General features: G+C 33.7%; 1 protein-coding gene across 1 annotated transcript; it reads right to left on the reverse strand.

Moving 5' to 3' along the window:
• Positions 1-8,803: 8,803 nt before the first annotated feature.
• Positions 8,804-12,148, reverse strand: LOC145792494 (uncharacterized). The gene is made up of 4 exons (XM_082873176.1): positions 12,006-12,148; positions 10,709-10,773; positions 10,415-10,589; positions 8,804-9,016 (listed from the first exon to the last, which is right to left on the reverse strand). Exons 1-4 carry the CDS (start codon positions 12,111-12,113, stop codon positions 9,002-9,004), a joined length of 363 nt encoding a protein of 120 aa, XP_082729302.1. The 5' UTR covers positions 12,114-12,148; the 3' UTR covers positions 8,804-9,001.
• Between the last annotated feature and the right edge of the window lie 464 nt (positions 12,149-12,612).

Raw genomic sequence — 12,612 nt, forward strand, 5'->3', positions numbered from 1 at the left:
AAATTGAATTTAAAACCTTTAAGGACTAAAAATAAACGAAATTGATAATGTAAGTATGAAATAAATAAAATTGTGATAAAATTATAATTAACTCAAAATAATTAAAATAAAGAAGTATTTGTTACTTAATATTTATAATACAAAATTAATGACAACAAAATAAAAATATTAGCTTTATGTTCTTTAATCTTATTAAAAGAAAAGTCAACATAACTACAGTTAATTGGTGAAGAATCAATTCCTGTGGGGTCATATATTATTTAGTCTAAGGTTTAATCATTTTTTGGTGATAAGGACATGTGTTGAAAAGCTGTCGGTGTCGAAAAAATCTTTGGAAAACTGATAGGAAAAAGTAGCCTGTGGTTGGTGGCGATGAAGTAGACAGATAGGTGACATTGAATAGATGGGTGAATAAATAGGTGACACGTGTACAAATATGTGAACATTTGAATAGATAGGTGATATGTGTACAAATAGATAACATTTTGAACAGATAGACAAATAGCTAAGATTTGAACAGACATGTGTCATTGGTCAAATAATGGCCCAACAAGGTTTAAGGTTGGGCCTATTGGCCAAAAAGTTTCAAGAATAGACCTTCAGCCTAAGAGAATCTACAATGAGCTTTTTAAAAGAGGCATGTTGGGTATTTTTTTGATCAGCCAAAAAAATAAAAATAATTAAAACATGAAATTAAAGATACAAGAAGATGACAAGCATCGAGAGAGGCATGTTGGATATTTTAGCTACCATCATCCTATTTTACCACCTCCAATGGACTAGCTACAACAAAAATCATTTTAACAAATAATTTCAAAGCTAGCTACATATGGAGAGTTTTGGAAGGCTCTATAAACAGTTTGTGTGGTTAAATAAGTAAAATAAAGAGTAGCGTTGTAGTTTCTCTACGTGCCCATATAAACTATACCAAATTTATAAAATTTATTGCATTTTTTTATATAAAAACTCAAAAAATTATAAGATAAATTATAAATATATCCCTTGACATTTACATTAAAGACAGATTATCCCCTGTGATTTTGAAAATTACATCTTACCTTTTCAAATTTCTATTCGCATAGTAATGACCTATTTTAGTTTCGATTGGCTAAAGAGGTTGGGCCTAAATTAGCCACTAAAACACAAAATAAGCTAAAAAGTCAATAAGACAAAATGTCACATTCAAATTATAATTATGTCACTTTTTCTCTCACAAAAGTCAAAAAAGTCAAAAAAACAAACCCAAACGAACTTTTTAGTCCCAAGGTAAAAAGGCCCCAACTCAAAAAAGCCAACTAAAAAAGTTTTTGTCAAATGACAACTTTATTAATAAATCATCAGCTCAATTAGTAATTTTTAATAATGTCATAAATATATTTTAAAATATGGAAAAATTAGTGAAACATCCCTCTACAACTTTGTGTAGTAAGAGAGTTCCAAGATATTTCTTTTATTAGCTAAGGTCCCTCAAAATTTTCACAGAAAATTCGACTCAAAGAAATTTTGCCCAACTCAGAGAAATCTTGAAATTTCTCTATTAAAATTAAAATTTCTCTAAGTCGGGGTGAAATTTATCTAAGTCGTGCAAAATTTCTCTGAATCAAATTTTCTCTGTAAAAATGTTGAGCGACCTTCACTACTATGAAAATATTATATGTCCTTTATTTTATAAAATCTTAATATCAGGACATTAAAAAAAAAATTCCTACTTTTTTTCTTGGGGCCATTTATAATTTTGAGGTAATAAGAGGGATTTTTGTATTTTTTGATAGTGTAAGGGAATTTTCATAATTTTGCCAAATTTAAAAGAGGAAATTTTTTAAAATCTTAATGCTCATATGATTTAGGATAAATTAAACTAATCTCCATTAAGATAAGTCCACAAGTTTGGTACAATTATATTTATATTATAACCGGAAAAATAATTTTCATAAAAAATATTTTGTCCTTTAATCATGCTATTAGTACCTGAAAAATGATAATACCAACGTTTTGACATTAAAATTTATATGTTTTTTTTATTTAATTATACGTGTGTCTATATATCATTGGTACTAGTTACACTTGGTTTATCATCGGTGTTAGTTACACTCCAGTAAATTTTTTGATAAAACATTAAGAATCTTTAGTATTTTTTTTTTCTTTCAAAAATAACATTTCATGGAAGTTATTTGAAAGGGGAAGAAGGGTCTCTAATTCACTATGTGAATTGAACGGTATTGTTAGACTCGTGAGACTCATCATGGGTCCTATTTTGATAATTCGAACCGTTCAATGTGTAGAGCTTGTTGAGTACTTCATTTCTATAAAAAAATCATGTTAATCTGATAAGGATAGTCCTTTGATCAGAATACATTTTTATTGACAATTTATTTTTAAAATCTTATTTACCATTAACAAAAATACGAATTGATCAAGGGACTATTGATATTTTATCAACGTAATTTTTTGCAGGGATGAAGTACTCGGCGAGCACTACGTATTAAACAGTTTAAATTATCAAAATAGAATCCGTGGTGGACCTCACAAACCCAACAATAACGTTCAATCTACAAAGTGAATGGAGACCATCCTTTCCCTATTTGAAAATATCATCATTGGTGCTAGCACTTTTCCCTAAACATCTTGCACAAGATTACAATAGTTAATTGTTGTCTCCTAACTATTTATTTTCTTATTTGTTATAAGTTGACATATTATTTCTCTATTGTTTATATATATATATTTTTAAAAATATAACGCAAATTCTAAACCATCCCAATATGGGAGATTATAGAAAGATAAAAGAAGTGTCATCATTATATGAGACAGAGTACTATTTAAAAAATTTCATTATTACATAATAATAACAAGAAGGGTGATGTTATGGTACACACTCTCAAAAGTTTGGGAGACTTTTGTGTAGGTTATAATAAGTGAACTTATTATTCAATAGGTCTTATGATAATTAATGACATTTTTTTTATCAAACACTATTAAAAAAATTCTCAATAATTGTTAATTTTCAATGACAATTTGAAAATTTTGTCACTAATTATAAGTTTTAACGACAGTTTAAAAAAATATCACAAAAAAAAAATCACTAATTTTTAACTTTTAGTGACAGTTTGAAAAATTCGTTGCAAAAAAATGTCACTAATTGTAAGTATTAGTGACAATTTATAAAAAGCGTAACAAAAAAGAAAGTCACTAATTGTCAATTTTTAGTGACATGTGTAAACAATTGTCACAAAAAATTACTTTTAGCGACGATTTTACTAAGATTTATTTTCAATAGGATTTAATGAAAATTAAGTCGAATTATTATGACCTATTGATAGTTTACCCAAATGTTATAAGGACATTGTCCATAACCAACAATGTATTTTTGCTATATTAAAATATATATGTTTAAAGTTTAACAAATAATAGATTCATGATTCTATTCCCCATTTACTTCTTTAGTTGTTGGGCCACCAGAAATAAAGCTTGAAGATAGTCTACCACCTTCGTGTCCACTTGGAATGCCTTGGCAACAACATCATCAGAAGTTTTTGGATTCGACCCTAACACTACATTTGCAATGGTAATAACACTAGGGTTTTGGCTACTCAGACCAGAGATAGCCACTGCATTAGTCTTTCCCTCATTAAATTGGAAGTGAATGAGACCTTTTAGAAACAAAAAAACATCTTTTGGGTACAAGACCTTGGTGAAGAGATGATTTTCTAGATTGGAATTTATGAAACCAACATGGAGGTACCCTCCAAGACCACAAGGATCTCAGTTTCGCGAAGGTGTGTATGGGGTGGGTTGAGGCCGAAAGGTGCGAAGTCGATGCAAGCTAAGGAGATGCCAAGAGTGTTGAGGCCTGGGATTTGTATAACTTTTACAAGAGTGACAATCGACCCAGCTGGGGTTGATGTATTTTGGGGAGTAAAGAGGCAAAAAATAAAAATAAAAAATAAAAATAAAAACTGGCTTTTGGCGAGTTTTGGGTCATTGCAGAACTTGCCATCCACGAAAACTGCATGAAAATAAAATATAGATGTGTTTCAGTAAGTATTGGGTGAAAGAAATAAAATGTTAAACAAACTAATTAGCTTCAGTAATGTTACATGATGAGAAAATAAAAATCGACCCTTCATAAAACCAAAACAATTAAAATTTTGGGATCAAAATGAAATAAAATTGTATAGTTTAGGAACCAAATGAGTAATTTTTTATTTCAAAAATACTATTTATTTTGACAATGAATATTGGCGACGTCAACTAGTGTGACAACTTTAATGCATATTTTGATAATGAAATTATCAAAATTAAAATGTTGAAAACTAAAATGACACCAAACATATATTTTTGAAGGCACAATGTTATGAGATAGAAGTGAGTATATAGTATATTAGTAGATTTGGAGTCCTTAACATCAACACATAAATCTTGTAGAGAATCGGAATCAAAAGCAAAGATAAGTGTGGAGGCCAAGGCCACTATGGCCATGGTTACAAGGAAAAAGTGAGTGGACATTTTAATTGAAGCAAATTGCAATTGATTGAAAGAAGGGTTAACTATAACTAGCATGGCAAAGAGGTTGTGTGTTCATAGATATAGATCGATCAGATTAGTTGAATTTGTCATTATATTTTTGACAACACCAAGTCTTCAATGGCTAACTTTTTTTCTTCAATCATCTTGCAATGATGAACCATGAACCGTTCTTCAACAACTTTACAAGTTTATAATTTCTTTTTGGGAAAATTACATGGACAATCCTTATATTTTATTTTTTGTATCATTTTAGTTCTTACATTTTCAGTTTGTTCAATTTTTGATATTTAATTTTAAATTTTCTGTCCATTTGGTCTAATTGAGTATAAGTTCAAATGACAACATGCAGTCTCAAGATGAAGAACAGCTGCCAAGGCCACAGCTGCAGCAATAGATGCAGCTCTCTCAACACAGGTGTATGCCAGTGTATGGCATAAGGAATACGTTAGAGACAAGAGGTTCATGTAGTGAGAGAAATGTAGGAGTGGGTTAGATTCAGTTAGTCAGATATAGTTAGTTAAGAGTTTGTTATAACAAACTCTTAACCACTTTGTATAAATACTTGTAATCAAGATATTTTGGAAGAAGAAAACAAATCATTCAGTTTTTTTTTTTTTTTTTTTCATGGTATCAGAGCCCTGAGCTCTCATGAGCACCAAAGTGCTTCAATGGAAAATCCTCTTTCTTTTATCTCTGTTTCTCCATCCATTCCACAGAACCTAAACCTTCTACTTTCAAACTTCAATTCCTTGGTAACAGTAAAATTAGATTCTACAAATTTTTTGATTTGGAAGAATCAAGTTCAAAATATCTTATAAGCAACTAATCTTCTTGAGTTCGTTCTTGGATCGGTTTCTTGTCCAATCTCTGAAATCCTTGATTCATCTGGAAAAGCTACAGTCAATCCAAAATTTCTTTAATGGAAGATGGTGGATGCACATCTACTCAGTTTCGTCACTGCTACACTCTCATCTCCTATATATGCTTCAGTGCTTCAATATCAACATCGCTTTGAAGTTTGGCTTGCTTTGGAAAAGCAATACACTTCTCTATCTCGTTCGCATATTCATCAATTGAAGAATAAGTAGCAGTCTGTTATGAAAAAAGGTTACACCATGAGTGAATATTTAACTCAAATCGAAGAGATCTCAAATCAGCTTCGACTTGCTTTATCAATGATTGATGATGAAGATCTTGTGCTCTTAACTCTGAATGGCTTACCAGAGGAGCATGATGCTCTCAAAACAACCATACGTGCTTGAGTAGAATCCATTACAACGGATGATCTGTGTTCACTCTTAAGTTTTGAAGAAATTCATATTGAGAATAAAGCTAAAATTGTTGTTCATGACTTTCCAGTAGCATATGCTACAACCAAAGGTTCTGAAAATTCACAGTCTCATCCTCAAGCTTCAAGATCACATTTCACAACTCCTCAAGGTTACAGAGGTCATGGTCAATCTCGTGGTTATAGAGGAGGTTGAAACAAAGGTGAGGTTTAATAATAGGCCTAACAGAGGGAGATATGGAGGAAATAGCTATCATTCAAACAGTAATGGTTGTTAGATCTGTGGAGGTTATAATCATAGTGCCTTTGAATGTTGGTGGCGAATGGATCCTAATTTTCAACCTCTACATTCAAATCCTTCCTTGCAATCCTCTTCTAATGTTGTGTCTCAACAAAGAGCTTATTCAGTCATAAGTGCTCAATCCTTTTCTTCATCTGCTTCTCCTACTCCTTGGTACATTGATTCCGCAGCCACAAATCACATTACCAATGATCTCACCAATCTTCAACTCTATCAACCGTATCAAGGTCAAGATCTGGTCACTGTAGGTGATGGACAAACTATTCCTATACAGCACATTGGTAAGGGTTTGTTACTAACTCCTCACTACTCCTTTAAACTTAATCATCTTCTTCATACTCCACATATTGCTTCAAATCTACTTTTTTTTCATTAATTAGCCAAAGACAATAATTGTTCAATTACTTTTGATGCTGATTCATTTTTTATTCAGGACAAACATAAGAGCCAAATACTGCATAAAGGATTTAATGTGAATGGTCTGTATCACTTTGATGTCTCCACACCTGCATCTTCACCTTAGGCTCATCTCACTCAATCACAAGTTTCATTATCTGTTTGGCATCAAAAACTTGGTCATCCATCTCTTTCAAAATTTCATCATGTTGCCAAGCATTTCCTTACTGTTTTTCAGAATAAGGAACACCAGAACTTTGTTTGTACTCCATGTAGTGTTGCTAAGGTCCACCGATTGCCTTTCAAATTGTCAAGTACTACTGTTAAACAACCTTTTCCCCTTGTTCATAGTGATGTGTGGGGACCTTTTAATCTTTCTACTTCTGGTTATAAATACTATTTGTTGTTTGTTGATGATTTTACCAGATTTACATGGATTTATCCTCTTCATGTTAAGAGTGCAGTGTTTTCTACTTTCTTACACTTCAAATCTTATGCTGAAACTCAGTTTTCTACTTCATTACAAGTTTTAAGAACAAATAATGGGACTGAATTTGTTAACAATCAAATGCATGATTATCTTGTTGCTAATGGTATTCTTTGTTATCTTACTTGTCCATATACTGCTGAGCAAAATGGAGTGGCTGAGAGAAAACATCAACACATCACTAAGACTGCTATTGCTTTGTTGTATCAATCCTCGGTTCCTTTTCAGTTTGGTTTGAGGCTATGGCTACTGCAGTCTTTCTCATCAATAGATTGCCTAGTTTGTCTTTTGGTCATAAGTCTCCTTTTGAGTTACTTTTTAAAACCTTACCTGATTATACCTTCCTTAAAGTCTTTGGTTGTCAGTGTTTTCCATGGCTTAGGCCTTATGTAGCTCACAAATTGGCTCTAAGGTTTGTCCCTTGTGTGTTCATAGGCTACCACTCTACTATCAAAGGCTACAGGTGTTTGGATCCTACCTCAGGAAAGATTTTCCTCTCTAGACATGTTACTTTCAATGAAACTTGTTTTCCCTATGCTGCTAATTCGTCCCACTCTTCTAGCTTGTCTACCATTCAATCTTTCTTTCAAATCCCTTTTGCTTTTGCTAACCCTATTTCTCCTATTCTTCCAAGCTCTTCTCCTATTCCTTATTTTCTTTCTCCTGTTCCCCTTCCATCAGTGTCAGTTCCCTCTATATATGTGCCTTCTACTGACTTACCTACTACTATTCCTGTTTCCTCACCATTATCTACATCTATTTGTCTATCTCCACCTTCTGTCCCTGCAACTTCTATCAGTCCTCCTCCTGTCTTTCCTATCCCTAGTTCTCATATTCCTATTCAATCAATTGTTATTCATCTTCCTAAGCTCCCTTCTGTGCCTACCCTTAACACATATCCTACGATCACTCGGTCCAAAGCTTGTAATCTTACTACTTCCTCTCCTCTTGATCTCTCTACTACTGAGCCTACTACCTCTACTGCTCAGGTTCTCTCTTCTCCTTTATGGACTGCAGCCATGAATGCAGAATTTCAGGCCCTTCAACAACAGGGTACCTAGACATTAGTCTCCTTACCTCCTTATAAAACTGCTATTAGTGGCATGTAATCGCCCGTATTTTATTACTCGAATAACCTTATCAATATTCATTAATTAAGTCTATTTACAAATAACATTTCATCCTTGGATCACTACAAAAAAATTGTTTTTTTGTGACGGCAAAACGCCATCGCAAATACCCCAAACGCTGTCTCAAAAGGTTTTTTGCGACGGTACATGACTTTTTGCGACGGCAAGTGGAGGGTCACAACAAAAGGGGTTGCAAAAGGTTTTTAACGACGACATAACGCCGTCGCCTTTAGTTTGCGACGGCAAAATGCCTTTTTTGCGACGAAAAAATTCCGTCGCAAATAACGGGTGAAAATCTGGGTTTTTTTTAGACGGCACTACGTTGCCGTCGCTAAAAGTTTATTTGAGACAACAACTGATGCCATCGCTAAAGGACTATTGCCGACGGCAATAACACTGTCGCTAAAGGCCCTACTTTTCAACCAATTCCCCTACCTTTTGCGACATTAAAGCTGCCGTCGCAAAAAACCTTGGTTCAATTTTCTTTTTGAGATGGTGTGTGTGCTGCCGTCTCACAAAAAAAAAAAAACTGTATTAAAATTATTAAAAATATGAAAATAACCTGTATTGAACGAAAAATAACTAGAAAAAAAACCGATAATTACATAATAATATAAATACATACATAAACAAAAGTTGGCACATAATAAAAATCCATAATGTTGTTCCATTCATAACAATACATAAATAAAAATTCATAACAATAAAAATTATCCCACTACATAATGTCGCATAATACATACATAATATTGTTCACAAATCTAAATAACGTAAATCAAAACCAAAAATTTTCGTCATGATTCTTCCGTGGGTTACAAAAACAAAAGTTGGTCATAATCTTTACATGCTTGCATTCCACAAAAAGCAAACTGCTACTCAGGAAATATCTGAAAATAACAAAATAAAAATAATTAATGACAATATAATGGTGTTAATAATTTAATTATAGAAAAACATAAAAAATGAACTACTAAATAATGCCTTTATCTTCTTTTTTTTTCCCCACCAAAAATATAAAAAGAAAAAAAATTATTACGAGAGATTCCAAATTTGTGTCCACTCAACTTATCATTCACAATGTTGCATTAGGTTTTGATGCAATTTGCAATTGTCTACTATCTTTCATTGGACAACGCTAGAATTTTGTTATTCCACTAGTGTTTGTTTTGGTCTCTTAGGAAACGAAACATTTCAAACATCCCATTAAAATCAAAAGGAAACTTTGTTCCCTACTTCAAACACAATAATACAATGCACCTTGAGGTTTGGGTGTCAACCTTATTTCCAAACAAAGTCCCCAACCTATCCACAGTATTGAAAGTACTAAACATTCACTACGTCAAAATTGGGCTTTAGCGGCGGTTTTTTACCGTCGTTAAAGGCTGTAAAACCGCCGTTAAAGCCTTTAACATCGGTATTAACGGCGGTTTCGTTACCGCCGTTTATGCGTGTGTCGGAAAAAGTGAAACCGTCGTAAAAAGGCAAATTACCGTCGTTAAAAGTCGACCAAAAACGGCGGTAATATAGGACCAAAAATGGCGGTTTTTTACCGCCGTAAATAGGTTCAAATTTTTCAAAAAATAATTCTTTCTTCTTGTACTCCCCCAAGTTTCGAACCCGAGACCTCTCATCCACCAACACCAACCACTCTGACATAGCAACTCTTCATGAAATATATTCCCTAAATAAATATTTAAACATTACTTTTACTTTATTGTAGATGGTTTCGCCGGAGCTCACCGGTGTTTCGCCGGAGCACGCCGGAGTTTCGCTGGAGCTCCGCCGGCAAAGACCGCCGTCATTAACGGCGGTAATGATTGGGCATTAGCGGCGGTTTTGTTACCGCCGTTAAAAGTGGGCATTAACGGCGGTTTCGTTACCGCCGTTAAAAGTGGGTTTCATTACCGTCGTTAAAGACACTTTTAGTGGCGGTTTTTTAACGGCGGTAACGAAACCGCCGTTAATGATACATTAATGGCGGTATTAACGGCGGTTTTCGTTACCGTCGTTAATAGTACCTTTAACGGCGGTTTTCGTTACCGCCGTTAAAAAAACCGTCGTTAATGCCCTGTTTTGGCGTAGTGATTTTTCCATTATTTGCTTCAGGATTCAAGTTCCCATGATAGGAACAAAAGTGAAGACATCAGGACTAGCTGTCAATACAAGGCAAAAGCAGTAAAATTTGAAAGTAGAATTATCCTGGCATATTGTCACCAAAAGAATGATTGGTCAAAAAGTCAAAGAGCGTGTTAATTGGCAATAAAATAAACCACAAGATTATTAACCTTGATGAGTTCTTCTTGCATTTCAAGGAACTCCAATTTCCTCCTCCTTTCTGAAACAGAATCTTCAGATGGTAAGGCTACGACACCAACAGTATCGACAACCTCATCTGGAAGTGAAGACAATGTTGCCCCAACGATTTCCTCCGGCTTTAACTTTCCAGAAATAGTGAAGGCTCTGTGTACAGTATCAAAACAGGAAAAAGTCAAATGCAGTTCAAGTTATAGATTAAAACAAACTGGTGTGGCTTCCAATTTTGATTACAAAAATTAGAACTGAAAGGGCCTTTAAAATACCTGGAGAGGATCAAAAGTGAAGATGGTACTGAGTGATTGAGAGACAAATCCAACCAATCACGGAGCTAAAGAAAGAAATTATACACTCACATTAAACTTCTGAACCAAATATGTTAATTTATCAAAAGTGCTGTAAATGTAGCTGGGCTATAAAATTAAGAGAGAGAGAGAGATTCATGTGTAGCTGATGTCAAGCAGCTGCCCATGCCAAATAATCTCCATCACACAAAAATACCTTTCTAATATTACAAAAAACAGATAGGAACGTTTAGCCATATCCTGACGTCCTTGGATTTGGGAATTAATATATATTCTATAATTAGATGCATACCAACACCCAACACACATTCAATTCCATTTAATATAGATGTTCTTGAGCTTCTTAAAAGCCCTCCTCAGGCTGAATTTACGAAATTGCTTTTATGGAGAGACATTGTGTAGACTGCTTCAATCAATGTGTCAATTAGAATGTTATCTTCTTGAATTTTATCACAGTATTAAATTACAACAGCATGTCATGCTCTTAGGCTTTAGTCAAGGATTTTTTCATAAATATGTGCAGCTAAATTTTTTTGTGAAGAAACACAAAATTCTACTTATACCAAAAAAGGTAGCTCATGTGCCAATGTAAAAAGAACCATCCCAGCCAGCATAGTCAAACTAGTGAACCGGTGAACAAAACCCTTGGCAAAGCCAGTTAAAGAAGCATACAACCTGGAAGAACCCATATGGCCCAGCTATATTGTATGTCAACAAAATGAAGCATGCAGGCTGCAGAAACCATCTGGTTTTCTTTTGTTGAAAACATGAGATTTATGTAATCACAACCCGTGACTATTCAGAAAAACACCAATGGGATAAAATTAGAGCCAGGAATGACCAGTCCACATGTTAATCTTGAAATTTCTATTTAACTTACGTGAAACGTTTACAAACCAAGCCAAAAGAGAAACTTCTTCAGGGGAGTTAGCATACCCATGATAGGATAGGCTGGTTCAATGTTACCTCACAATCCCCTTGTACACCAATAGGAATTAATGAGACCATTTAATGTAATTTGGAATTTCTACAAACACAAAAATGCTATCCAAAAATATAATTTCTTTATGAAACCATGGACCTTGGAATGAGATCCTTAGTCTGCATTTAATATTCTATACGCTAGACATAATTCAAGGAGTTTTCAAGCTTTATACTTCTGTTTCAATTCTAATTGTCAAAGATGAAAAAGAGCAACAAACAAGTAGATCCAAGAGTGGGAGAAAGAGAAGGGAAAAAAAAAAGGAAAGAAAAAAACCTGTTGGCGCATTTCCTCAACTGAAAGTAAACCAAGCATGCCTCTCTCTCTACAGTCTTCACGAAGTTCAGCTTCTGAAAGAGACTCCAAACCCTCCGCTTGTATCATTTTATCATCATTCTTTATCCTTACAAAACAAACAATAATAACAACAATAATTCAAGGATATCTACCATTCGAAAATGTAGGGCTTGTTTGGTTTGTATTTGAGAAACATGTTTTGAGATAAAAAGTATAAAAATTTATTTGGTTTGATTTTTTTTCAAAAGATGTTTTGAAAAATTATTTTGAGAGAAAGTGTTTGGAAAACTTGTCGTATTTTCCCTCAGGTCAAACCACCTTTATGTAAACATGCAATTCTTCAAATTATTCTTAACAAGGAATACTTTCGAAACTTAATCTATGATAGTCCTCAATAAAATAAGAAAAAGAAACTTATGCACAAAGATGAGCCTATGCATATTAACGTGCATATTTCTGTGAATCTGTGTCTGTGTATTTACTCCTTTTTTTAGCTCATTTTTCTACATCATGGAACAAGGTTCAGACTTCGTGGAGGGCCCGAATGACACATGATAACCAAGACAAGGTTCCAACAAAATAATTG

This window comes from Camellia sinensis, chromosome 6, assembly GCF_055761805.1.
Source record: "Camellia sinensis isolate YWXY chromosome 6, ASM5576180v1, whole genome shotgun sequence".
In the NCBI taxonomy this organism is placed as follows: Eukaryota; Viridiplantae; Streptophyta; class Magnoliopsida; order Ericales; family Theaceae; genus Camellia; species Camellia sinensis.

Coding starts and splice junctions, on each gene's coding strand:
- LOC145792494 (XM_082873176.1), bottom strand. CDS start 12,113: ATGATACAAGCGGAGGGTTTGGAGTCTCTTTCAGAAGCTGAACTTCGT. Junction 10,774..12,005: donor TTGAGGAAATGCGCCAACAG/GTTTTTTTCTTT, acceptor TTCTTTCTTTAG/CTCCGTGATTGGTTGGATTT. Junction 10,590..10,708: donor TCACTTTTGATCCTCTCCAG/GTATTTTAAAGG, acceptor TACTGTACACAG/AGCCTTCACTATTTCTGGAA.